This window comes from Oryctolagus cuniculus, chromosome 4 (assembly GCF_964237555.1).
Source record: "Oryctolagus cuniculus chromosome 4, mOryCun1.1, whole genome shotgun sequence".
Taxonomy (NCBI): Eukaryota; Metazoa; Chordata; class Mammalia; order Lagomorpha; family Leporidae; genus Oryctolagus; species Oryctolagus cuniculus.
Genome location: NC_091435.1, coordinates 147,281,437 through 147,308,757, shown reverse-complemented (window position 1 = coordinate 147,308,757; position 27,321 = coordinate 147,281,437). Strand labels below are relative to the sequence as shown.

General features: G+C 52.6%; 1 protein-coding gene and 1 long non-coding RNA gene across 11 annotated transcripts in view; one reads left to right on the top strand and one right to left on the bottom strand.

Annotated features, from left to right (window-relative positions):
* Positions 1-2,670: 2,670 nt before the first annotated feature.
* Positions 2,671-20,899, top strand: LOC138849390 (uncharacterized). Of its 7 annotated transcripts, none has more exons than XR_011388203.1 (8): positions 2,671-2,924; positions 3,150-3,258; positions 5,984-6,107; positions 6,201-6,335; positions 6,948-7,144; positions 9,371-9,459; positions 13,522-13,594; positions 15,020-15,247. It is a non-coding gene; the product is annotated as an uncharacterized lncRNA (long non-coding RNA). The 7 variants fall into 7 exon arrangements; XR_011388202.1 differs by having other exon boundaries at positions 5,931-6,107; XR_011388204.1 differs by lacking the exon at positions 3,150-3,258 and having other exon boundaries at positions 5,931-6,107.
* Positions 20,900-24,755: 3,856 nt separating this feature from the next.
* RYK (receptor like tyrosine kinase) overlaps positions 24,756-27,321 on the bottom strand; it is a 103,096-nt gene continuing 100,530 nt past the window's right edge. For all 4 annotated transcript variants that reach the window (XM_070072806.1, XM_070072807.1, XM_070072805.1 and 1 more), the window contains 2 exons: positions 26,693-26,829; positions 24,756-25,817 (listed from right to left, as the gene is read on the bottom strand). In XM_070072806.1, coding sequence (XP_069928907.1) covers positions 25,706-25,817; positions 26,693-26,829 — 249 coding nt within the window. In that variant the 3' untranslated portion in view covers positions 24,756-25,705. The remainder of the gene's footprint in view (positions 25,818-26,692; positions 26,830-27,321) is intronic.

The following is a 27,321-nucleotide window of genomic DNA, read 5'->3' as shown; positions in this document are numbered from 1 at the left end:
GTGATCATGCTAGGGGGTTTCTATGCTCTGCCAAGTGTGACGTAGTGGACTGCTATTGTTCAACTGTTTTAGATCATAGTTTCAGACCAGAGTCTCACGGTGTGGGAAGGGCACCTTCCCAGAATGGAGTCTCAAGTGCTCCAAAATGGAGTCCCTACTGTCAAGGTGTTACTTCAGTAAAACACCACAAAGAGACTGTGGTACAGACAATGTGGCACGAGCAGAAGCCAGCGGAACAGCATGCAGAGCCCATAAACACAGAGAAGTCGACTTGAGCCAAAGGTGGCAGCACAGCCGAGCAATGGAGAACACAGGGCTCGCTTGTTCCATAAATTAATTATCCTGAAACTACATGATGTCCCCATAAAACACAAACCAAACTCCCATACCCTGGACATAAATGTGAAATGACAATAATACATATTTTAGAATATGGAAGACTATCTCACAATTTGAGGATACAGATTGTATCCACAAGGGGTGGTCGTTTGACCTAGGGGTTAAGCCCCTGCTTGCGATGCCTACATTTCATACTGGAGAACTTGGGTCTGAGCCCTGGCTCTGCTCCTGATTCCTACTTCCTGCTAATGCACTCTGGGAGGCAGCAGGGGGTGGCTCAAGTAGTTGGGTCCCTGTTGCCCATGTGGGAGACCTGGACTGACTTCCTGGCTCTGGGCTTTTTGGCCCAGCTCCAGCGATTGCTGGCATTTGGGGAGTAGACCAGTGGATGGGAGTTCTCTATCTGTCAATGTCTGTCTGTCTGTCAAAGTATATCAATCTCTCAAATTTAACAACAAAAAAAGTTTAAGTAGGGCCCAGCACTGAGGTTCAGTGGGCTAAGCCTCCATCTACAGCACCAGCATCCCATATGGGCACTGGTTCGTATCCTGGCTGCTCCTCTTCTGATCCAACTCTCTGGTATGGCCTGGAAAAACAGTCAAAGATGGTCCAAGTTCTTGGGCCTCTGCACCTGCATGGCAGACCTGGAAGAAGCTCCAGGTTCCTGGCTTTGGATTGGCCCAGCTCTGGCTATTGTGGCTATTTGGGGAGAGAACCAGCAGATGAAAGACCTTTCTCTCTATCTCTCCCTCTCTATGTCTGTAGCTCTATCTCTCAAATAAATAAATAAATTTTTAAGGATTTTTTTTAATTTTAATTTTAACTTTTTTGACAGGCAGAGTTAGTGAGAGAGAGACAGAGAGAAAGGTCTTCCTTCCGTTGGTTCACCCCCCAAATGGCCACCATGGCCGGCGCGCTGCGCTGATCCGAATCCAGGAGCCAGGTGCTTCCTTCTGGTCTCCCATGGGGTGCAGGGCCCAAGGACCTGGGCCATCCTCCACTGCACTCCCGGGCCACAGCAGAGAGCTGGACTGGAAGAGGAGCAACCAGGACAGAACTGGCGTCCCAACCGGGACTAGAACCCGGGGTGCTGGCGCCACAGGTGGAAGATTAGCCTAGTGAGCCGCAGCGCTGGCCAAATGAATAAATCTTTATCAAAAAATTTTAAGTAAAGTAAGGCACAAAAGCATTACCATGAAGGTAAGGATTGCCACATTTGACCACATTGAAGAAAATAACTTGTTCATCAAAAGATGCCATCAAAGCAATGGAAAGGCATGCACGGAGTGGCAGAAAATATTTGTAATACTTACAAATGCCAAAGGGCTTGCATAGCCCATAAAAAAGAATTCCTACAATTCACAAAGAAAAAGACAGAAAAATAGAAAATAAGCAGATGGCATGAATAGGCATTTTAAAAATATTTATTATTCATTTCTATGTATTTGAAAGAGTGACAGAGGAGAGAAGAGAGAGAGAGAGAGAGAGATCTACCCCCCACTGGGCTACTCCCCAAGTGCCCTGCAGCAACTGGAGCTGGGCCAGGCCAGACTGAAGCCGGGAGCCTGGATCTCTGTCTGGGTCTCCCACTTGGGTGCCAGCAACCCAAGTACTGCAGCCATTATGTGCTGCCGCCCAGACTGCGCATTAGCAGGAAGCTGGAATGGAAGCAGAGGCGAGACTCACACTGTGGTACTCTGATAAGGAAGGCAGATATCCCAAGCATTTACGTGCTACACAGCAACACCTGCCCCAAGAGGCATTTAAAATAGAACGAGAGACAAAAAGGCATCAGACCTCATTAGTAGTCACATGAGACATCACCGGAGCCCTGCTGGACCGCTGAAATGTAAGTGTCCCCAGTGCAAAGGTTCCCAGGTAAAAAGGTCGAGCTGCAGAACAGAAGTCATGTTAAAGAGATAACACTGATAACCTGCTGTCGGCTGATCAGGGCCATGCTGCAATAATAACCTGCTGGCGTGCAGCCAGTCTGCCGAACTGCACAGCCGAGCCATCCCACGCGAACTAAGATTCAGACGTGAACAGCCTTCATGGATCTGATTCAGCTCCTGGAAGCAACATCTGAAGGCCGAGGCGCACTGCCCTGAAGCGCCCTCCCCCTGGCTGTCTTGCCATAGCCTCCTGAAGAACATGGAAATTCCCTTGGCTCTGACACCACTGAACCCCTCCCAGGCACAGCAGGTGGGACGAGGCGGGCTTCTAGAGCTGGCTAAAGCAACTCATTCTCCAGGCGAAACCCTTGCTCTAAGTGCATGCTGGATTAATCACTGCTGCTGATCGCAATATCCCGGGGAGGGCTGGCCCTGGCTCTTTCTAGGGGAGCTCAGGCCATTAAGGAGATCAGTGAACCAGTCCTTTTGTTTTTAATCCAATCAGACGGCAAGCTGACACGCATCGGGAACATTTGCCTGTCTTCCTGGAAGTGGTGGCGTTGGGGGTAAATCCCACTTTTGGAAGCATAGCACCAAGGTAGGCTTCCTGGCAGCCACCTGAACAAACAGGTGGCAGAGGATTCTAGAAGAGGCAATGAGAGAGAACTGCCAATGGAGATGCTGTTTGCAAAGGTACAGACAGGGTGTGTGGAGGAGGACCCAAGGATGGTAGGGAGAGGGGCAGAGGGAGGGTGGTGGTATGATGGTCAGTGGTCAGTGGAAATGACCATGATAATGGTTGATGGTGTTCATGGAGGAAACAATGATGCTGCTGACAGTGGGTCGCAGGGGACAGGTGGTTGGTGGTGATGGTGGCTGGAGCAGTGACATTAACAGTAAAGTCCGTACTCCTGGTAGAAAGAACGTGGCTGGGTCCGCCGAGGCCCCGCAAGTTGGGACAGAGACCTGTGCCAAGCTGTGCAGGGGGACCAAGCACTCGCTGGGAGATTGGGTTCCAAGTAGAGAGGTGAGTTGTGCGTTGCAAAGTTGGCGGTTGCTATCGGGTCTTGGAAGAACATGAAAGTGAGACTGACATGTAATGTTTTCAGGATTTCCATGGAAATCCTCTGGGCAATAGTAAAAGGGGTTTTCCAAAACTCACCCCCTCTCCTGCCTCATCCAATCAATTCCACGTCCGGCAGACTCTCCCTCCGCCTGCCTCCCCCCCCCCCCCCGCTCACTCGGCCCCCTGTCGGCACTCACACAGCACCCAGCTCCTTGCAGTACCCCTCTGCTTGCACGGTCCATAGCTCCCTAATCTGCAGTGTCCCACAACAGAGAAGCCAACCCAGCCGGAAGTCTGGCAGAAGGATCTGGAGAGAAAGGGCCCCTCTGCCCAGGGCTCCTGGGGCACTTGCCTGGGGCAGAAGTAAATTTATCAGGTGCCTCTCCACCATGGGTTGCAGGCTTCACAGTTCAAGCAGCTAGGGAAGAAGCCAATGTGAGGTTCTAGGGCCTGACTGGGCCCTGCCCCACATGGCCACTATCCTGCACCAGAACACCCTCATGCTGAACAGCGCGGCTCCCAGAGCCTAGCTCAGCCCTCCTGGCTCGTGGGCAGCCTGGCTGCCTCTCGTGGGAGCACGCACCACTGGAGTCAAAGGCAGCAGCAGACTCTGAGCCAGCTTGGGACAACAGATTCCAGGCTGCACCAGCTCTTGGGAGGGCTGGGGGTCCTGAGTGGACAGGAAAGGAAACTGCACCAACATGCAAGGCCTGGACACGCCGCCCCAGGAAACCTCACTGATCTGCCCATCTGGGCACCTGTGCCACATCTTGGGCAAGACGTGGACACTCTCACTTTCCCACCTCTCTTCTTCTAGGCTGTAGCAATGGATGCCAGCAACAAGGGTTTTCCAGGGCCCTCCCATCACTCAGCTTTCTGGGCTGGTCTGTCCACACAGTGGGCCCCAGCTGTGTCCAGGGCGCATCTTTTTTTTTTTTTTTTTTTTTTTTTTTTTTTTTAAGATTTATTTGAAAGGCAGAGTGATGAGAGAGAAAGAGAAAGATAATCTTCCATCTGCTGCTTCACTCTTCTCCAGATGGCTGCAACAGCCAGGGCTGGACCAGGTCAAAGCCAGGAGCCTGGAGCTCCATCCGTGTCCCCCACGGGCGTGGCAGGAAACCAAGCACTTGGGCCATCATCCGCTGTCATCTCAGGTGCATTAGCAGGAGGCTGGATTGGAAGTGGAGCAGCAGTGACTTCCATCGATACTGACGATATGGGATGTGCATGTCCCAAGTGGTGGCTTAACCTCTGGGCCACCGGTCCCAGGCTACTTTTGTCATCAGTTTCTGCTCCAGATCTGGGAGGCGAGTGGAGCCATGTGACCCCTTATGTTAGCAGAAGTAAAGTCAAAGCAACCTTGCTCTGGGACACAGCAGGAGGCCTGCAGAACCCTCGCCAGGGACCCTTAGGAGGCACCTCCCCATCTTCTAGCATATGACAGTGCTGTCCCCACCACACTGAATCTCACCCATAATCCACGGGATTAGCATGACTGTCCTCCCAGCGGGACACTCAGGGTGCTCATGTGATTTTGTCCGAAGTCCCCAAGCCAGCAGGAAGTTGCCATCCATCTGTGTCCCTCCCACCCAGCCTCCTTCCAAGGCCTCCAGCCGCCCCCATGGCCAAGTACACAGCCAACACAGGAGCTGTGTGAAGAGCTGTCCTCTTCAGGCTGTGGCTGGGCCCTGGCAGTGCCGAGGGGTAGCTCTGTCTCCATCAAAACTCCCACTCCACCCCAGTAAAGCTAATCCTGGGTGATCACGCCATGTCGTCCGAGTTGTGCAAGGGAGAGCCAAGATGCTCCACGTTCTGATGCTGTTCTCGGCGTGCCGCACCCTGTGATTGATTTACCCCGACTTTGAACCAGGGGACTGTGGAGACATAGCAGACTGCACTGCCCCTGCCCTTGGTGAACGCTCCCGCAGGTCAGCTCCTGTGGCTTTGCAACCACTCTCAGAATAGAAGGAGCGATGCTTGGCATCCACTTTTTCAGAAGCTTAGTTTCAAGAATCCTGTAAGGGGGCTGGCCCTGTGGTGCAGCAGGTTAAAGCCCCAGCATGCAATGCCGGCATCCCATATGGGCACCGGTTCGAGTCCCAGCTCCTTCTCTTCCGATCCAGCTCTCTGCTGTGGCCTGGGAAACCAGTAGAAGATGGCCCAAGTGCTTGAGTCTCTGCATCTGTGTGGGAGACCGGGAAGAAGCTCCTGGCTCCTGACTTCGGATCAGCTCAGCTCTGGCTATTGTGATCATTTGGGGACTGAACCAGCAGAATGGAAGACCTCTTTCTCTCTGGTTCTACCTTTCTCTGTAACTCTTTCAACTAAACATAAAAAAAAAAAAATCTTAAAAAAAAAAAAAAAAAAAAAAAAGCAGCAGCAGCAGCAGCAACAGCCTGTAAGGAAGATGGGCTTCCAGTGCAAAATTCAAACGCCAAACTGCAGGGTTAGATCTTCCCACCCTCCAGCGCCCAGCCTGTGGGGCCAGCAGTTGGTCCAGGTCTCCTCCAGTGGGCGTCTCCTGGGCTCCGGACCAATCAGGGAGCTCTGGGCCTGTTTGCGGAAGGGAGCCTGGGATTCCCTAATCTTCAAACTGAAGGGCTCACCCGCTGCACTGCTGCTTCATTCACAAGGCCCAGGTGTAGAAGAGCATGCGGCCTTGCACACAGCGCGCTCTCTGCCCCAGGCCTCTCCCAGGCCCTTTCCCAGGCCCCCGCTGCGCGCTGCTCTGCCACAGGGTGCCGGAGTGAGGATCTCACCGTGGTTTCAGGGCCACCAGCACGTCGCCAGTGGCGTTTGCTGAGTCAGAGGTAGGGAGGCAGGGTGGGAGGGAGGGAGGGGCTGGCCCTTCCTAGACGCCGATGAGAACTCACAACGCGAGGCTGCTGTTATTTCGGTGCAAGAGACGAGGAGGGGAAGCGATCAGGAATGAAGGCAGGAAAAGGGAAGAGGCCGGCGAGGAGGCAGAGATGCAGAGGCAGAGCAGGTTTGCCGACAAGGTGAAGGGCGACCCACCAGGACCACGGCTTCACGAAAATGTGAGTGTGGGGGCGGGCGCTGTGGCAGGTTAACGCCAGGCCTGAAGCGCTGGCATCCCATATGGGCATCGGTTCTAGTCCTGGCTGCTCCTCTTCTGATCCAGCTCTCTGCTATGGCCTGGGAAAGCAGTAGAAGATGGCCCAAGTCCTTGGGCCCCTGCACCCATGTGGGAGACCTGGGGGAGGCTCCTGGCTCCTGGCTTTGGATCAGTGCAGCTCTGGGCATTGCAGCCATTGGGGAGTGAACCAAAGGAAGGAAGACCTATCTGTCTCTCCCTCTCACTGTCTGTAACTCTACCTCTCAAATAAACAAATAAATAAATAAATAAATCTAAAAAAGAAAATGCGAGTGCGCAGGGCCACGTGCACGGGCTCAGCTGCTCCCTGCTCCTCCTAAGGGCCAGCAGGAGCAAAGGAGGGCAGAGAGGGAGGGGACTCGGCTTGGAGGGCGGCTCAGCCTCTGTCCTCCTCTCTGCCCCTCCTCCTCGCTCTTGCTCACTGGCCTCCACCCTCCTGAGCTGTCATGTAGCAGGTGGGCGGGATTCAGAGCAAGGCTATCCCTGAAGAAGCCCTTCCAACCACCTTCTTCCTTGCCCTTTCCTCATGTTCTAGAAATGGAACATTCTTTGGACATGTGGTGACCGGCCTCAGACTCGCTAGGAATCTATCACACTGGAGCAGGGGATGTTATTCACTTGGGAAGAACTGCTATGTTTACAATTTTGGCTCTTTGCAGCCAGGAATGTGGTCAACATCTCCATTTACCCCGGGCTGCTTTGCAATAGCTTCAGGAAGTTCCATAAAGTTTGGTAAGTCACATCTTGCACGTTCATGAATTTGTTTCTTCCGGATGGCTTTATACGTAAGGAATAGTAAGACTTAAAAAATAATTCTAAAAGGGTATTTTTGGGGGAGGGGGATCCTCAGTGCTTTCCAAGCACATGAGGGGCTCATCTGTAAGTGGTTTTTGTGCCCACCACCCTATCGTTCCATGCTCACGTAGGTAGGATAATCAATGAGGCAACGTGGAACAGCAGGTGGAGTGTGGCGTCCAGGCCACGTCCTGGCTTTGATGGCAGTGTTTTACCTGTTTTCCTTCTACTTCATGTGAAGCTGGCAGTGGATTTTGGATGGGCCTCATTTACAATATTAAAAGAAGGTTAAGAGAGACCAGTGTGAGGGCACAGCAGGTTTAGCCAGCGCTTGCAACATCAGGATCAGAGCACCGGTTCCAGTCCCAGCTGCTCCACTTCCAATCCAGCTCCCTGCTAATGTGCCTGAGAAGGCAGCAGCTGAGAGCCCAAGTGCTTCAGCTCCTGAAATTCATGTGGAAGACCCAGATGGCATTGGGTCTGGCCCAACCCCAGCCATTGCAGCCATTTGGGGCAGAATCGGCAGACAGAAGCGCACTCGCTCGCTCTCTGTCTCTTGCTCTCTGTGATTCTGCCTCTCAAATAAACCTTGGGGAGAAAAAAGAGACTAAAAGACATGAAACATAGGCAGAGGCGATATAAGTTTTAGCCCTCAAGAAGTATTTTTCTTTTATAGGTAGGCATTCATCCTGCAAGACACTGCTCCTGTACAGTTTGGCATTATGTCCCAGACAGGAAGTGAATCAAATGCTTATTGTGGCGAGTACACTAATTACAAAGTACATCTTCCGTAGATCTTCAAAAACAACTTCATAGCAACTTCCTGGTGCTGGAGCCTAGCTTAGGAAATCTATCTATAACAAACGTGCTGTGTACTTCCTGATTTCACTGCAAATTTGTTTAATCTAAAAATCATTAAGGCATCTAATTCCTAGGATGCGACAGGAGGCTGAGTGGCGATTTGTCATGAAGCCACTTTGGCAGTTGGCGGGGGGGCTCCCTTTCATAGATCAGCCAATGGCATCAGCCCTCTGTGAGGACTGTCTAGGTGATGTTTGTGCCTGGGAACTGGAGCGGGGAGTCGGTGCTATCCAGGTCATGGGTCATTTCCTTAGTGGCTCATGGCCACAGGCTGCAGCCCAACCCTGGCAGGCGCCCTGTGGTCTCAGGCCTGGGTCCAGAGGTCAGGGCCATTGGCATTGACTTGGATCATGTACCTGCATAAATGTCGGCTTAGTAAATAAACGAACATGTGGAGCCAGGCCCCGTGCCATGACGCGGGGCCCCAGTGCTGGGACGAGCATTCCATGGAGGGGGGTGAGGGCTCAGCACACGGCGTCCCACCCGGCAGGCCAATAGTGAGGAGCCGTGCCCTCTCCTGTGCCCGTCAGGAGCGTGCCTGTGAAACCAGCCCCGTCTCTCCGGTATACCTTTCTCCAAGCCTTCTGAATTGAGTGCGATTTTTCCTGCCAGTAGGAAGCCTTGGAATAATGAATTCCATATGTGTCTGTTTCTCTGCGGGAAGTGGTAGGCTCACCTTTATTCGGTCAGCAGAACTACTCTCTCGCTGCAGGAAATCTTCATATTCAACAAACCCCAAGAGCTGGAGGAAGCTGCAGGGGAGGGGCGAGGGGCCCTTCTGGGCTTGGGGAGCTGCTAACGGAGTAGACCAGAACACACCTGGCTGCCAGCACTGGCCGCTGCGCAGCCACGTTTGGGGGAGGGGAATAGTTCTCAGGATAACTTTTCAGAATGCTTGAAGTAAGTGCTTGCAGGATATTCCCAAAAAGGAAGATGAAGGTGACGCTGGCAGCCAGGGCAGCATGGGGAAGAGAACGGGGACAGGAGGCCCAAACGGCATATTATAGTCAACACTGGGGTGAAGGAAGGGAGGAAGGGAGGAGGGGAGGAAGGGAGAGGCGGGCCCCACCCACCCTGCAGGCACTCAGGAGGATGCAGGCTGGAGCAGGCTGCTCAGATGGCCCGGGAGAACCACGGCACAAGCAGGGAAGGGGGCTCCTGGGGTGGCCGTGGCAGAGGGAGAGGATGAGTCTCATGTTGGCTGTGCCGGGCGGAGGCTGTGCAACCTCTGGGGAGGTGCCTGGGTTCTTGAACCAGAGACCCCAGTCAGGGATGCTGCTCTCAGAGTGTGTCTGCACACAGATGGAATCCCCGAGGGACGAACGTGCAAGGGGAAGCCTGGGGTAGGAACCTCCTACGCTGCGGAGGAGAGATGCAAGTCTGCGCAGAAGGTGAGAAACAAGGGATTTTTGTTATAATTAATTAATTTATTTGAAAGGCAGAGGTACAAGCTGACTTACCTCAAACGGTAGAGTTAGAAACATACCAGGGGATTCCAATTCAATCCCATCGAGGTGGCATGTACCAATGCCATCTCACTAGTCCCAGTGATCAATTTCTGTTCACAATTGATCATAATGATAGGACTAAGAACCAAAGGGATCACATAAACAAGACTAGTGTCTGCAAATACTAGCTGATAGAATCAAAAAGGGAGAGAACAATCCAACATGGGAAGTGAGATACACAGCACACCCATAGAATGGCAGATGTCCTAACAGCACTCTAGCCTCAGAATCAGCCCTTAAGGCATGCGAATCCGGCTGAAAAGCCCATGAGAGTATTTCAGGCATGGGAAGCCAAGACACTCTGGGGGAAAAAAAAAAAACCTAAATGAAAGATCTCCGCGAGTGAGATCCCAGTGGAAAGAACGGGTCATCAAAGAAGGAGGTACCTTTCTCTGAAGGGAGGAGAGAACTTCCACTTTGACTACGACCTTGTCTAAATATGATCAGAGTCAGTGAACTCAGGGGGCTTCCATAGCCTTGGCAGCTCATGACAAGAGCCTAGGGTGATTACTGATGCCATAAACAAGAGTGTCAATTTGTTAAGTCAACAACAGGAATCACTGTGCACTTACTCCTCATGTAGGATCTTTGGCCTTAGTGTGCTGTACATTGAGATTTAATGCTATAACTAGTACTCAAACAGTATTTTTCACTTTATGTTTCTGTGTGGGAGCAAACTGTTGAAATTTTTACTTAATGTATGCTAAACTGATCTTCTGTATATAAAGAGAATCAAAAATGAATCTTGATGTGAATGGAAGGGGAGAGGGAGTGGGAAAGGGGAGGGTTGCGGGTGGGAGGGACGTTATGGGGGGAAGCCATTGTAATCTATAAGCTGTACTTTGGAAATTTATATTCATTAAATAAAAGTTAAAAAAAAAAAAAAAAAAAGAAAGGCAGAGGTAGAGAGGCACTGGTTCACTCCCCAGATGGCCGCAACGGCTGGAGCTGGGCTGATCCAAAGCCAGGAGCCAGAAGCTTCCTCTGGGTCTCCCACATGGGTACAGGGGCCCAAGCACTTGGGCCATCTTCTGTTGCTTTCTCCCAGGCGCATTAACAGGGAACTGGATCGGAAGTGAAGCAGCCGGGATTCAAACCGGCACCCATATGGGATGCCAGCACTGCAGGCAATGGCTTTACCCACTAGGCCACAGCGCTGGCCTGGGAGGGGTGCTGAAGTCTAGCCCAGGGCTGACACAGCAGCCCCAGGGAGGACGGGCTCTGGAGTCAGGTCCAGGAGAGCCGGGGGGCAAGGGGCTGGAGGCCTGGCTCTACAGACACAGAGGCAGTGACAGGAGACTGAAATCAGAGCACGCAAGACCTCTGGGGAGCCAAGGTCAGAGGGGACAGAGGTGGTTTCGAGAACAGGGAGGTGAGAAAGCACTGTGCAAGAAAGGGCTGCTGCGGACCTGGGCTGAGAGAGATGTGGTTAAAGGGAGTCAGGGGAGGGGGGGCTGGCGCTGTGCTGTAGCAGGTAAAGCCACCGCCAGCAGGGCCGGCATCCCATGTGGACGCCGGTTCGAGTCCCAGCTGTTCCACTTCTGATCCAGCTCTCTGCTATGGCCTGAGAAAGCAGTAGAAGATGGCCCAAGTCCTTGGGCTCTTACACCTGCATGGGAGACCCAGAGGAAGCTCCTAGCTCCTGGCTTTGGATCGGTGCAGCTGTGGCCCTTGTGGCCAATTGGGGAGTGAACCAGCAGGTGGAAGACCTCTCTCTCTCTCTCTCTCTCTTGCTCCTTCTCTCTCTGACTTTCAAATAAGTGGGGTCAGAGAGGGAAAGGATGAGGGAGAGGACAGTGATGAGAATCTGGGAGGCCAACTGCACAGACCACAGCACCAAGAGGGCCCCTGGCTGGCCTGCTGCTTGGACAGGGAGCCCGTGGTGCCTCCTTGTGACTTCCCGGCTCTCCCCTCTGGGAACACTGCCAGCCCTGGTCCTTCTGTCTGCTGCGGCCCCTCTGGCCTCGCCTTGTTTCCCAAGCCTTTTTCCCCTCACCCCCCAACTCCAGGATGCAGGGGTGCAGCACACAGGGCAATTCCTTCTGGCTTCCCTGCCTGGACTTGGGGTCTTTGTGTGCTGGAGAAACCAGCCATGCTGGGTGTGTCCACGGTGATGGCCCAGATGGGCCAGGGGCCTGGGAGGCGCCACCCCCAGGGAGGCTGGACTGATGAAGTGTGGAGCGAGATGTAGAGGCAGGCTTTGAGGTCGTGGATTGAGTATGGCATGGGAGAGGCGCCACGCTGGTCTCTGCAGCGAGTGACACAGAATGCCGTCCTCTGAACGGGAGACCTGGAGGAAAGGCACCCTGCAGGCCTCGGAACCCTCAGAGGGGAGCAGCCGCCTGCTTCCTGGGGCCCCGAGGGCACGCGGCCCCTTCTCGCGTGCAGTCTCAGCAGGGAGTTCCAGAGTCAGGGCCCAGCGCCAGCGATGCAGGGGGAGGTCCAGCCAGGCCGTGGGACCACCGGGGGTTCACCTTGCAACCTTGACAGACCCCCTCAACAACCTGGGAAGAGACTCCCCTGAACCCAACAGCGTGCAGTTCCCCGCAAGAGAAGCATCTGGGGCTTCCTCTCTGGGAAGCGGTTTTTGTTTCCCACAAAACAGATCCATGGGTAGAAGGCCCTGGGTTTGCCATTAGGAGTTTCAGTGAAAACAGGGAAGGCAGGGCTGAGGGAGGAAGGCCGGCTGCCGGTGAGGCCGCCAGGGATTTCCTCACTGGGTGAGGCCGGCACCCAGGGTGTGCACAACGCAAGTGGCACACGGTTCAGAGATGCTGTCCCTCACCACTCCACTGGGGCTGACCAGAAAGAGGAGGTGGCCGATCAGATGAGCTGCACACGGCCCGCTGGTGCACACACCAGCTCCGGAGCACTCCCTCCCCTAGGGAGCCTCTCTGGGGCTGGAACCTTGGGGGCCGCCACAGCTTAAGTCGCCCCTCCCTCCTACACTGCACCATAGCTGGCTGGCCGGGTGCCCCAGCCACTGTGCGGACAGGGTGGCCTCCTCGGCCTCTCCTGCCAGGGGCTTGCAGAGCTTCCCAGAGATTCTAGTGGGACGAACGGAATGGCGAGGGAATCCTCAAGCAGCTGGATGGAGCCCTTTGGGTGCCAAAAATCCTGAAGTGTTTCCGAGCCAACGTTCGTGTCCCCAGAAACCCTTCCTATGCCCACGGCCTGGAAGGAAGATGAAGCCCCATGGAGCTGAATTCTTGCCCAGGCCTCTGTACCCACTGTCGCAGCAGTGGGAGTGGCTGGGCGAGCGTCCCACCTGCCTACTTTGCCCTCCGCGCATGCGTGCTCGGCGGATGCGCGCTGACACAGGCCAGCCCCGGTCCAGCGTGAGAAGATGAGCAAAGCCAGCAGATGGTCTTTGTGGGAATCTCACATGAAAATAAGCGAAGCAAGCAGCAGGTAGCAGCAGCCCTGTAGAGTGCGGAGTGAGACAGTCAGAAGGGCCCAAACGGACCATGTGCGCACTTCAGCAAAAGGAAGAAGCCGGGCGGTGCTGTCTGACCCCTGTGCAGGGCACCCAACGTGCTCCGAGACGGCCACAGCTCTGGAACCCTCCACCCCACCAAGGCACTTCCAAACACGGCTCCCTGGGGATCCGCCATCTCCCAGAGCTAAGCCACCTCTTACAGACTTCAATCCACTTCCTGCTCCAGCCACAAACTGTCTCCCTCGGCCCCACGTCTGTGCTGCAGCCTCCCAGGCTCCAGGCTTCTGGGTTCTTGGTATCCTGGCATGGCGACCCTGCTCAGCTGGAGCTCCAGGAGGAGATACCTGAACCGACCTGAACTCCATCTCACCGACACCCCAAACTCTCCCACACTGCAGCACTCACTGTCCACAAAACTCATCCTCCACTACCGCCCTTCCCCCCAGCAGCCTTCTCTTCCGTGGCGGGCAACGGGCAGCCCCCTAATCTATTCCCCTCTTCCTCAGGAACACGGCTGCCCTGCTAGACCCATCTCCCAGGTGCTCCCGGAGCCAGGAGCCTGCGCCTGGCCACCAGGAGGTGCAAATGGGATGAGTACAACTTCCCCATCACATTCCTGAAAGGGAACCATCTGCTTTTCACTTCTGCTCTTGCACTCTTCTGGAAGCTGGGGTGCTGGAGTGGTGTAGACTCTCCCACAGGATGGGACAGACACGCTGTGGAAAGTGAACCAGCCCCTAGCCCGAGCCGCCCTCCCCCCTTTGGACTACAGTAGGAGGGGGAAATGTAGCCCACTCTGCAACAGCAGATTCTACTGGGAAAACGCCATAGCTAACCAGGAACCACTTACTCTAAGTTCCTTGTCGCCATCCCCAGCTCAGTCCCACTTTCACTGGTTCTCAGGCTGCTCCCCTCTCAGTGAAGGCTGCAAAGCTTAGGATCCTGGCCGGCGCCGCGGCTCACTAGGCTAATCCTCCACCTAGCGGCGCCGGCACCCCAGGTTCTAGTCCCGGTGGGGGCACCAGATTCTGTCCCGGTTGCCCCTCTTCCAGGCCAGCTCTCTGCTGTGGCCCGGGAGTGCAGTGCAGGATGGCCCAAGTCCTTGGGCCCTGCACCCCATGGGAGACCAGGAGAAGTACCTGGCTCCTGCCTTTGATCAGCGCGCCGGCCACGGCGGCCATTGAAGGGTGAACCAACAGCAAAGGAAGACCTTTCTCTCTGTCGCTCTCACTGTCCACTCTGCCTGTCAAAAAAAAAAAAAAAAAAAAAAAAGCTTAGGATCCTGACAGCCCCCGGGGCTGGCCCCTCCCCCTCAGCCAACAGCCCTGTCACTCACGCCCTGACATGTGGTAGGACCACCAAGTGTGGTCCCTGAAAGCCCTGCCCACTCCACACCTCTACCCCTCATCTTTCGCTGGGCTCTGGGCAGCCTGCCTGTGCGACCTCACTCCATTTCTTATGATTATGAGAGATAATGCACATCAAGGCATGAGGTAGGTCAGTGGCCAGTGCAGAATGAGCAGCCACCACTGACATCACTGTGCACATGTGTCCGCATCCCCTCCCAATAAAAGCCCCCTGAGGTCTCTACCACCCTCTGGAACAAGCGCGAGCGTCTTAGGACATCAGGGCTCTTGGAACAACTGCCATCCTCTCGCTTCTCTCCTCCCACCCTTCCCTGCCAGGACTGCTACGCCCCATAGCATCAAACCACTCCCTGGCCTAAGCAAATCAAATCAACTTTCACCCACTCGATAACTATGTGTTCAAGCACCCCCTCAGGGAGTATTAGTGAGTGATGAGTTAACTCCCCCCTGTAGCAAAGAACGCCCACCTCCTAGATCACCCTGGCATGAGATGTGTCTAGGAAGTGACAATGGCCTCAGTTTCCTCATCTCCAAAATGAAAACCAAGCTACCCCCTCCATCCCTAAAACGCCATGCTGTGTAAGGCGGCTGCAAAACCCAAGCCACTGACTCAGCTCTACTGCTTCTGTTGATCCAGCGCACTTGCAGAGGGCATCCTGCGGAAAGGGAACCAAGTTCCTCCCCGAGGGACAGGAGAACTCGGGCCAGACGGTGAGGACGGCCACAAAGGGATGCTAAAGAATGGGGAGAGGTCAGGGCGGAGAAGGGGCAGCCCCGTGGTGGAGCCAGGCCAGCTTTCCACGGAGCCGGGCAGTGCCAGCTCCCGTCTCTTGCTTTTCCTGCCTTCCCAGAAGAGGTGAGAAGGCCCTGGGGTTGCACTTCCCACAAGACAGCAGTCTGCGGAGTTGAGCAAGGCTGCTGTTGTGTCCAACCAAGCTGCCCCCTTCCCTTCAGCCAGGCTGTCTGCAGTGTGTGTGTGGGGGGGGGCAAAGGCCAGAGGGCCACTGCCTGGAGATTCCAACACAGAACTGGAACACACACATCTCCAGCACCGCACTTCCTGATGAAGACACTCTGGCCAAGTCAAGGCCACGGGCGCGTTACTCAGAGCGTGTACTCTGGTGCTTTCCCAGAGCTGGGGCCCACGACTCCTCCTCCTTGCATCTACCCAAGTCTCAGCACAGCATCCTGTCCCACGGACAACTTCCAAAGTGAGCTTTGCACATGTAAAGAACGCGACTTCAAGCCTCACAGTGATGTCAGTGTTGTCTACACAGAGGCATGGATCATCCAATAAACTCTTATGATGCATCATTAGATAACTGTTTAGATAACTGTTGAAGGATCTCTATGTAGAAATATAGCTGGCTTATCTCCAAAGGCTGCAGCTGATCACGAAGTGAGAGCAAAGGCACTGAGGGATAGATACCGTATGCTCAAAGCGGAGGACAGCATAGCGTCGGTGCAAGCCCGCCTCTGTAACGTGGTGGCAGAATTCAGACTGGGAGGAGACGGTAGGGCTGCCGGTCAAAGTGACAGCAACCACCATGGAACAGTAGGGTTCTCTGGGCGTGCTCAAGGCTGACAGCTTGGGCAGTCTTCCCTCCCAGGCTTTCTCCTCCAGTAATGGCACTCCCAGATCTAGAACAGCAAGTTGACTGGGTGCCCCCAACATCTCCTAGGACTCCCCACCATCACTGCACTGCCCCCCTCACAGCCCACAGAACTTTGGAACCATTGGAGCTGCTGCGGAAGAGGCCAGATACCAGTCCCTTTCTGCACAGGGCCGGCCACTGCTAGCTGCCCACCAACAGCCAGTGCCCGCCGTTCCTTACCCTAGAAGCCCTGTTTGGTTCAAGGCGAGAATGTGAGCAACTCACCTTCCTCAGAAGTTTGTGAGTGAATGGTTGCTCATCCACACAATGGAGCACTTTTCAAAGCTTCACAGCTCAAAGTAGTGATACATCTACAACACGGAGGAGCCTGAAGATACTAGGCCTAGTGGAGGAAGCCAGACACAAAAGGCCACCTCGTGAATGATTGCATTTCTGTGACAGGCTCGGAAGACATAAATCAACAGACAGAAAGTAGTTGCTAGGACTGAGGATGGGAGGGGAACCAGAAGCGACTGTCAATGGATATGGGGTCTCTTCAGAAGTAGTAATAAAGCAGGTTGTAGTGATGATGCTGTAGCTCTGACGGTTCCCCCCAAAATCACTGGATTTTATACTTTATATGGGTGACATGTGAACTATAACTCAATAAAGTCAGCATATAAATAAAACCAATGTAACTCAGCAAAACCAATTATAACTTCAATTAGCAACCAACAAAGCCTACTTTGCTGGGATACCTATAGCTCGGAGTGCCCACGTGTGACAGCTGGGGCCTGGAACATGCTGGTGGCTGTAAACTACAGGAAGCCCCCAGCCCCAAGAGAAAGGACTCAAGCAACTCACGCCTTTGGCTGTTTCCCATTTCCCACCCAGCAGCAGCTCTAGCCCTGCGGTCCCTCAGAACCACAGCATGTGAGCTGTAGAGCAGCGCCCAGGAGGGGATGCTGATGGAGGGCTGGGGTCTCCCTGTCAGCCCTGGTTCTCTCTTCGGATTTGACAGAGAAAAGTAACCCACACGGTAAGCCCTCCATGCCTATGGGGCCTGCACTGATGGGTTCAACCAAGTGCAGACAGAACAGATTCGAAGAAACAAAGTGAGTCTAGGGGCAGCACTGCAGCATAGCAGGTAAAGCCGCCGCCTGCAGTGCCAGCATCCCATATGGGCGCCGATTTGAGTCCTGGCTGCTCCTCTTTCGATCCAGCTCTCTGCTATGGCCTGGGAAAACAGAAGATGGCCCAAGTCCTCGGGCCCTTGCACCCGCATGGGAGACCCAGAAGAAGCTCCTGGCTTCAGATTGGTGCAGCTCCAGCCATTGAGGCCAACTGGAGAGTGAACCAGTGGATGGAAGACCTCTCTCTCTCTCTCTCTCTCTCTCTCTCTGTAACTTTGCCTCTCAAATAAATAAAATCTCAAAAAAAAAAAAATACAGAGGAGGATGTCTATAAGTTATATGCAAACACTACACCATTTTATCTAAGGGACTTAAGCATCTAAGAATCTCGTTACCCAACGTGGTCTCCGAACCAATCCCGTGTGGGTACAGACGGCTGTACTGGGTTGAGGCAGCCAAATGCTACCTCCATTGATGCAAGCCTAAGTAACACCAACCCACGTTTATTCTTGGAGTCAAGAAGGCAAAAGGCAAAACAGTGGAGTTAGAAAGATGTAAAAAAGCTGAATACGAATGTAACCTGCAGGTATCATGTTGCCGCTGATTTCTCAACAATGTTGCAGTGGATTCGTTTCTGAGAGGAGCAGCATGGTGGGGGCAAGAGGCGCGGAGTCACCACACAGACCCCGGGAGTCAGGTGAAAGCAGGCTTGAGGCGAGCAGCCCGCAGACTCGTTTATTACAGTTGGAACCATATCTTATATAGCCAAGATCAGCCAATCTGGTCAAGGGGCGGTCTATGCCCCAACCAATCACAGCCTGTTGCCAGGCAGGCTCTGTTGCCAGGTGGGTTTCAAAGCCATTCCTGAGTAACTGACACTCACTTGCCAGTGGCCACCTTGGCATGGCCTTCTCATTCCACCCTTTTCGTTTATTTTTGAGCAATGAGAGGCATGATTCTTGGCCATACCATTGTTGACCCCATTCCCATGTGGTCTCCATACGCAGCTTTGCCTGTCTTAGGTTGTCCCCCAGGGGATCTTACCCGTCATTGACTAACCAGTGCTCAAATCGAGAGACCACAGGATTGCTTGCTCAGATAGGGGTAGGACTGAGGAATAATGGTTATCAGGAATGGCATGACTGCACACGGACTATGGGCCATTTGAGTGGCTGACCAGAGCTAGTGGGGTACAAAACAGTAACAGATGTGGCTATGGGCAGTTTCTCAGGGTAGGATAATAGGGCAGGTGTATCTGCTAACAAGGCGGATTCTCAGTCTTGTTCAGCTGGTTCTTGTTGGCTGTCAGTTGCATGCTTGATGTTTCTGGCTGGTACCCAAATGGGCTGTTCGACACAAGCATATCCTCGACCTTTGGTTAATAGAAGTCTTTTTACAGGCGTTGGAATCCAGGGCCTGAATTCTGCATCCGCTCCTACATTAACAGCAAACGTGCAGGTGGGATGGGGTCCAGCTGCTGCCCTGAGAGCCTGGGGTGTCCGAGTACTGCCACAAATGTGGGGATCCTCACTGGGTGCGGATGGGATGACCTCGCATGGGTTATTGTCTAGAGGTCCTCTTAGTTCATCCCACGGGTATGTGGGGGGTGGCTGACTAGGCATTGCTACTTTGTTTGTTACCTTGTTTGCTACATTGTTTTTTTCACTGTCCCAGCTCTCTCTCCCTAAGTTATCAACCATTGTCTGTGAGACAGGGACCTGGAGTGTCAGGCTCTTATCACTCACAGATTCACTATCTTTGATAATCTGCACAGGATTCTGAGAGGGGGGTATCTTTCCCATGTCTGAGCGCTTAAGAGCGGCACGGCATGCCAACTCTAGCCAAAGGAAAGACACGTACGCACTGCTGCCATAACAAAGCAAATTCCTAGCACCTCAGCTGTTGATGGCATTCTGCAGGGGGTTCCCTATGTTAGACAAACAGATAGTGGTATATCAGATCGTAAGTATGTCCTGTGCTTAGTGGGGGACTTCCTTGATTCGTTAGGTCAAGGCCGTATGCCCACACGGTGTCTCCGGAGCGTCACCTCTCTCGAGTGAGGGAAGATGACTTGGTTCTGAATTCTGGGATGATCAGTCCTTATGTGAATTCGCCGGGCGAACCCAAAGTAACAGGAGCAGCTGAGAAGCGGCATACGCTTTTGGGCGGTGTGTGCCTAACCTGGGGTCACTTAGACCGAGGACAAGGAGAAGGAAAGGGGCGTAGGAGTGGGTTCTGTGCTCACCCTCACAGAACCGAACAGCACACAGAATACCGAGGGGCCTTCTTGCCGAAATCCAGGGGGGACCTTGCCGTGTCCAACAGGCTGTCTCTCTCAGTCATGTTGGCAGGCCAGATGTTGCCATTGATTTCTCAACAATGTTGCAGTGGATTCGTTTCTGAGAGGAGCAGCGTGGTGGGGGCAAGAGGCGCGGAGTCACCACACAGACCCCGGGAGTCACCACACAGACCCCGGGAGTCAGGTGAAAGCAGGCTTGAGGCGAGCAGCCCGCAGACTCATTTATTACAGTTGGAACCACATCTTATATAGCCAAGACCAGCCAATCTGGTCAAGGGGCGATCTATGCCCCAACCAATCACAGCCTGTTGCCAGGCAGGCTCTGTTGCCAGGTGGGTTTCAAAGCCATTCCTGAGTAACTGACACTCACTTGCCAGTGGCCACCTTGGCATGACCTTCTCATTCCGCCACAGTATCACACAGTTAATTTATTTTCTTAAAGGTAACCATTTTCTACCAATACATGTTCCCCCAGTTTCAATATATCCTCATGGGAGCCCTCACCTCTCTAGAGACAATGACTGAAAAATGCTTTAGTTTTTTTTTTTTTTTTTTTTTAAGAATTACTTGAAAGGCAGAATGAGACAGAGGGAGGGAGGGTAGGAGGGAGTGGAAAGTGGGGGGAGAGAGAGAGAGAAAAACAGGCTTGATCATCCATGCTGGTTCACTCCCCTATGTGGCAGCAATGGCCAGGGCTGAGCCAGGATGAAGTCAGGAGCCGGGAACTCCACCGGTGTCTCCCACCTAGGTGGCAGGGGCCCAAGCACTTGGACCATCTTCCTGTGCCTTTCCAGGTGCGTCAGCAGGAAGCTGGACTTGAAGCCGAACAGCGTGGACTTGAACTGGAGCTCTACTATGGGAAGCGGATGTTGCAAGCAGCAGTGGCCTCACCCCCACACCACACCGCAGGCACCAATGGTTTAACTTTGAAATATGGATAAGCCAATATGAAGAAACCTCACATTTGCCTTAAGAAGAATAATTTTGAGGATCACCAATTCTATTCTTTTTCTTAAGTTTTTAACAGCATAACAAGAACATCTGACCTTTGAAAGGTTAGGCCTCATCTCCCACTAAACCCAGTCAGCCTTAATTTTATAAAGAATAACATTCTTAGGGAGGAAAGAGCTTGCTTAGGTAAACCTATGTAGTCAATACACTGAGGCAGGAAGTTCCCGTTTCAGAGAGTTCACTACAATCTTATCCTGAAATATTAAGGGCAAAGTAAATATAGAAACAAAACTGTAACAATAGGCGGGGCTGGTGCAGTGATACAGCGGGTTAAAGCCCTGGCCTGAAGCTCCGGCATCCCATATGGGCACCAGTTCTAGTTCCAGCTGCTCCTCTTCCCATCCAGCTCTCTGCTGTGGTCTGGCATAGAAGTAGAAGATGGCCCAAGTCCTTGGGCCCCTGCACCCACGTGGGAGACCCAGAAAAAGCTCCTCGATTCGGATCGGCACAGCTCCAGCTGTTGCGGCCATCTGGGGAGTGAACCAGTGGATAGAAGACTTCTCTGTCTCTACCTCTCTCTATAACTCTTTCAAATAAATAAAATAAATCTTTAAAAAAATAGGCAAAGTGTTCCATTTTTATTTTCTAGCCCGAGATTAAGTCACCTCTCCCTGGGATGGGATGGGGAGAGGGACATGGGAGAGAAACACTTGAAAAATAACCTCCCGCTGAAGTCAATGGATTTAACCTATCACTCCAAAGTGGACCTGGTATGGAAAGTAATTTGAGGGTAACCAGGCTAAAGATTCCTGTGACCAAAGAAAATGCAGGAAAAATGAAGTTAAAATGTTGTAGTGGGGTGGTGGGGGCTGGGATAGGACCCTCCATAGCAACCTGTATTCTTTTTATTGCATACTTTATTCATTTCTATTACATAAAACTTAGCTTGGCCAGTCTGAATATCCTATCATATTGCTATGAGAACACAGTATGTGAACTATGAGCTGCTGGTTTTAAGGAATTAGAAGGTTTTTAAAGTCGCTCCAATTGTTATCTTGCACAAATGTAGGTATTTTTACTTACACATTCTTTAAATATTCAACCATGTGTCAAGCACTACTTAAGTAATGGAGTTTCAGACCTGATTAAAGCACAAGTTCCTCTCCTCAAGGAACTCAAAAACACTCATGGGACTACGCTGGGGAGCCACACGAGCCTGGAGGAGGGGGCGGGGCTTGTCTCAGAGAAGGAACAGCACACGCAAAGGGAAGGGCTTAGAGGCAGGGAGAGAGGGAGGGCGGCAGGTGGGGCTGGAGAGAGGCGGCGACTGCTGCCTGGGAGTTCTGACCGCTGGCAGGGGCCAGGCAGTGGGGCAGAGGCAGCCACCGGGCAGGCAGCTGGGCAAGGCAGGAGGCTGCCAGGGAGTCGACTCCGCAGAGGCAGACTTCCACACGCGGGGACAGCTCAAGTTTTGTGTCCCACATTTCCCTCCCAGTAAAAACACAGCCTTCAGCACTGCCAACGGGCCCGGGGCCAGAGGCGAGTGGCTTCCGTGCAGTGGGTGAAACGGCAGCAAAGAGGTCGTCCCCACCAGCCTGTGAGATCTGCCGGTGCCGCACCTGTAGCTGGAAGGCAGTAGTGCCCGGCCCGGGAGCTGCTCCAGAAACTGCTGCGTTCTCTTCTCAGGTAGGCTCTTCATTGGCACAGGCCGCGCGGGACCTGCCACCATGCTAAGCCCCGGGGGGGATTCGCTCTCCACTGCACACACTTTCTTCCCGGGGGCCACACACCTCACTTTGCTGATGTTGCTTTTACCAGCTGCAGCGGGTTCTTCTCCGATGTGCCTTCCTCACGAAACTCGACGTGACTCGGTCCTAGGCCCTCTCTCTCCACTCTCTCCCTAGGCAGACCCATTCGGTGGCACAGCTTCTGCTACGCTTGCACACTTGCGTGTTCACTGAGCTCTCTTCCCTGAGCTGTGGACTCTTGTCTACAACTCAGTCCTCACCAGGTGATCAGTTGGCATCTCAAGCCCAGCCTGCACCAAACCACCGATCCCCTCTGCCCGGCAGGCTCCTGTTTCTCCCATCTCAGGACTTGGACCCAACAGCCACATGCTCACGCCCCCAGGCAACCAGCCACCCCCACCCCCGACAACTCCCTTTCCTCCTTCACCCACTGCCCACATCCAGATCAGGTACCTTCACCTTTCCTCCTTCACCCACTGCCCACATCCAGATCAGGTACCTTCAAGACTGATCGTCAGTCTACCCCTTCTCTTCATTGTAATATTGTTGGACCACAAAACAGCTTCTTATGGAGTCTCTACTTCTGCCCCCTTGCCTTTCTACCACCCAACCTTCAGATCATGTCACTCCTTATTTGAAAAACCTCTGAAGGGGCCAGTGCCGTGGCTCACTTGGTTAATCCTCGGCCTGCAGCGCCGGCCTCCCATATGGGCACCGGTTCTAGTCCCGATTGCTCTTCCAGTCCAGCTCTCTGCTGTGGCCTGGGAAGGCAGTGGAGGATGGCCCAAGTGCTTGGGCCCCTGCACCCACAAGGGAAACCAGGAGGAAGCACCTGGCTCCTGGCTTCGGATCGGCACAGCGCCAGCCGTGGCGGCCATTTGGGGGATGAACCAACGTAAGAAAGACCTTTCCCTCTGTCTCTCTCTCTCTCTCTATGACTCTACCTGTCAAATAAATTAAAAAAAAAAATCTCTGAATAAATCCGCACCGTACTAGCACCAGGTAGAAATGTGTGCCAAGGCTTCCTGCTTCTCCCGCCCCTCGTGTGGGACCACTCCCCGGCCCAACTGCGCTCCAGCCACACGGCCTCCTCTTCCTTCTTCCCGGCGGCAGCTGGGGGATGGGCGGGAAGGGCTGCGAGGGGAGGCCTCATCATTTCTGCTGTCATGTGTCTTCTGCCCAGATCTGATCATGGCTAGTTTCTTCTTGTCATTCAGATCTCAACTCAAATGTCACCACTCAGAGAAGCCTGGCTGGCCATGACATCTGAAGCATAACTCTTACCAAAACCTGACTTTCATCAGCTGCTTCTCCTGATTCCAAGCTGACCTAGGCTGGGAGGAGCGGGCTCTGCCTGGTCTGCCCCCTTCCTGAGCGCCAGGCGTAAGGCACACACTGGGTGAACGGCGCAGTCCTCCTTGCGTCCACACAGGCGGTGCTCCCAACAGGAGTGTCTGAGAAAGGACAGAACCCAAAGGGCCGCTGTCACTGGAGCCAGCTTTTACTGTCACACTGGTGCTCGGTGAAGCTGCTCCTTTTCTAGAAAGGCTGTCACCTGCGAAATCTGTCCAGTAATGTTTGCAATCCTCAACAAAGCCACTGCCACTGCAGGAGAACCGGCCACCATGGGCATCTCTAACCGTTTATTTATTTATTTTTTTTTGGACAGGCAGAGTGGATAGTGAGAGAGAGAGAGAGAGAGAGAGAAAGGTCTTCCTTTTTGCCGTTGGTTCACCCTCCAGTGGCCGCTGCAGCTGGCGCGCTGATCCGAAGGCAGGAACCAGGTGCTTCTCCTGGTCTCCCATGGGGTGCAGGGCCCAAGCACCTGGGCCATCCTCCACTGCACTCCCGGGCCATAGCAGAGAGCTGGCCTGGAAGAGGGGCAACTGGGACAGAATCTGGCGCCTCAGCCGGGACTAGAACCCGGGGTGCCGGTGCCGCAGGCGGAGGATTAGCCTAGTGAGCCGCAGCGCCGCCTCTAACTGTTCTTTAGTTTTCCAGATCTTATACACTGAGCTGTGCTACAAGGCACTCACCTGACCACAGAAAAGGACGCCCTGAAAGCATTTGCTAACTGGCTGCCTCCTAAGAATGCAGGTCACGAACAGAAACATCTCTAACTAACAAATGGTCAATGGAGGTTTTATATCCTCCTCTGAATCCCGGAGACTGAGCAGCTCATAAAACCAAAGGAGCAGCGTTAATACAGGTTCTCAGAAAGTCATGCTCTCAGCCCGTCTGTGGAAGAACACGCAGTGTGCGAGCTACTCTCCCTAACGTGTTCTTTACTCAAGAAGCTTCTGTAAAAGCAGGAAGAGCCTCCAGCTGCCAGGCGCCGTCCCTCATCGTCCGGTGAGGCCGGGCGTAGCGGCAGCACCGCGGGCCCCTCAGCGGTGCTCGGGCAACCACATTGGAGCACACACACCCGGCGCTCCCTTACTGGCTCTGCAGAAACGCATTAGGGCTCTTCACACTTCCTTGAAACAACAATGCCACATTGCGTTAGAGCCTGGAAGCTGGGCAAAGCCCACTGCAGCCAGGTCAGGACTCTGCAGCCCGAGTGCAACGCTCAGGAACTCAAGCACGAAGCTGTGGCTGTTGCACGGTCCAAGGCCTACCAGACAGAACCAACCATTCAACACTGTTGTAATATAAAACAAATTCTTTAATTTTTCAGGTGTTTTAAAAAAGTTTTATACTTAAGCCAGCCTTGATGATAAGCACAAAATGTACCAGTTTACATTAAAAAAAAACAAAAAACAAAAAACAAAAAACCCACAACTCCAGCACCTGCTCTGTGCATAGCACTGTTCCAGGTGCAATAAAGGGAATCTTCAGCTGAGACACGTGATGTCACTTGCTGGACCTGTGTCATCTGCTTCGCCAGAGAGTAAAAATAAATAAAACTGCCGTGTCTTACTCCTGATCTGCCCAACCCTGGCTCACAGCAAAGCCCACTTCTGCCAAGGGGAAAATGCAGTGGACTCAGCTCCCACTTCCCCGCCACAGAACAAAAAAGAAACGGTTCTCCACGAAAGGGCAGTTTCTCACAAGTACAAAAATGTTGTTGTTTTTCCCTCCCCCTTGTTTTTCTCTTTTTCTCCCGCCAATAGTGCCTTTGCTTCTAGAAGGCAAACCACACATCTTTTTATTCTGTGTTTCCTCCAAGAAAAGTATTGCATCTTGAAGACAAACCATTTCCAAGAACAGTGATAAAAAACAGTATTAAAAAACATTTTAAAGGAGAGTCACCTACATTACCTTGATCAAATAGCAGTTGGCACTAAGATAGCTATTCCAAATATCCACGTCTAAACAATTTTAAAAACTGTTTATTTTGTAAGAATGTACTAATCCAAAGTAACTATGTTTTTAAAAAATTTGGCCAAAAAATTTACAAAACCCCTTTAAGTTCAACCTAATAAAAGACGTATCTAAAAATATTCCACATTAAGTCTGTCTTAGAAGTTCCGATTCTAAAGCGTCCCAAAGGCACAGTGTTCTGGAAGACGAGGGTGCTCCTGCCAGCGCTGCATCCTACACCAAGCGTCCGTGGCGGGATCCAGGTGAGCCCCCACTGTGGGGCTCGGAGAGGAGTCACACGTAGGCTCCCAAGGCTGCGTGGAACTCTGTGAGGCACTGCACCAGCTGCTGGAACTTGGGCCTCTCCTCCGGATCTAAGGCCCAGCAACAGGCCATCACAGCAAACCTGCAGAGCGACAGCGCCGGGAATCAGTGGGTGACAGACAGCACAGTACTTGCCTAGCCTGCTGGTTAACGCCCTCTGTCTGATGTGGCATGCAGAGGATGCTATATTAAAACTGTCCAGTTTTACTATCTGTTGTCAGTTCTATGATTTAAAAAAAAAAGCTAAAATAACTTCTCTGCATATGTGTGGACTTCAGTGTTTCATGAGAGCAAATCAAAATATTTCAGCAAACACAGAGACTTCATGGAAACACCTAAGACACAGTCAAGTGGCAGTTCTGAGAGACGGGGCGTGGGGGAGGAGGAAATGTTATCTAAGCTCCAAGAACACTGGACAAACAGTCAGATCAGTGCCGTGGTTTAGAAGCCCAGGGTTCTGGAACTGAGAACACACTCATCGTGTGCACACTGGCACCCCTGAAGAGCCCCCTGCCCACCACTTTTCATTACATGGAAGGATTGGCTATGTGATGGAAGCAATCACCTCCCTCACCAGCCCAGAACATCTTCCCTACGGCAAGGCCAGACGATGAAAAAGGCCTGGTTTAAAAAAAAAATACTACACCCATGTCAATTACTAGGGCTTTATAATCAAAAGTCTCCACAGAGTAAGCGACATGGCACTCAGTCAGGGGTCTCACTACGCACACCAGTCTCTCAGGTTAATCTGCAGTGCTTAGTTTACACTCTACAAACGGAAGTGCAACAAGTCCTAATGTCAAATGCATGAAAACACACAATCTGCCTGACTCTGCTTCTCTACAAGAGCCTAACTCAAGTTCGAAGAGCCCTTAGTCCCAAAAGGGAAGGCTTCATGTGAATATGGAAACCCGCTCTTTCCTTCTATCCCACAACAGTAAACAGAATGACACTCACAGTTCATCGGGACAGTTGATGGGCTGGGCTATCCGGTAACCATCTTTCAGGTACGCAGCCATCTCAAAGGGGTCGATGTCCACGTAGGGCGTCTGGCCCAGAGTCATGAGCTCCCACAGCGTCACTCCAAAGGCCCACTAGGAGAGGAGCAGCACACAATCAGGGGACAGTTGAAGCAGCTGTCAGGGTGCTGCTTCAGGATGAAAACTGCCGCTCATCTGACGCTTAAGGAGAGCAGAGCACCACAGGAAGTCTTACCGCACTCAGCTCCTCTTGCTCGGATGGAAGACAGTGCTTCATGAATTCACCGGGACATCAGTAATGAGTCTTCTAAGTATTACAGCTATTAGAAGAGGTTTTTTTTTTTTTTTTTTTTTTTTTTTACTACTGACTACAAGCTGTAGCACCTCAAACCATGAATTACATCTAAGACTTTCCTAATATGAAAGTTTGTAAGTTTAAATATTATGGCCAATCTGTAGAGTTGAGAAGTAGAAAATGAACATAACTTTAGCCTAAGTTTGGCGAAGAGCATCCTGAGTGTGACATGAAAATTATGTAAAAGGTAAGACAGCGGGAATTTTTACTAAATTTAAATTAACCTATGCAAATATCCAGAAAAACAGCTG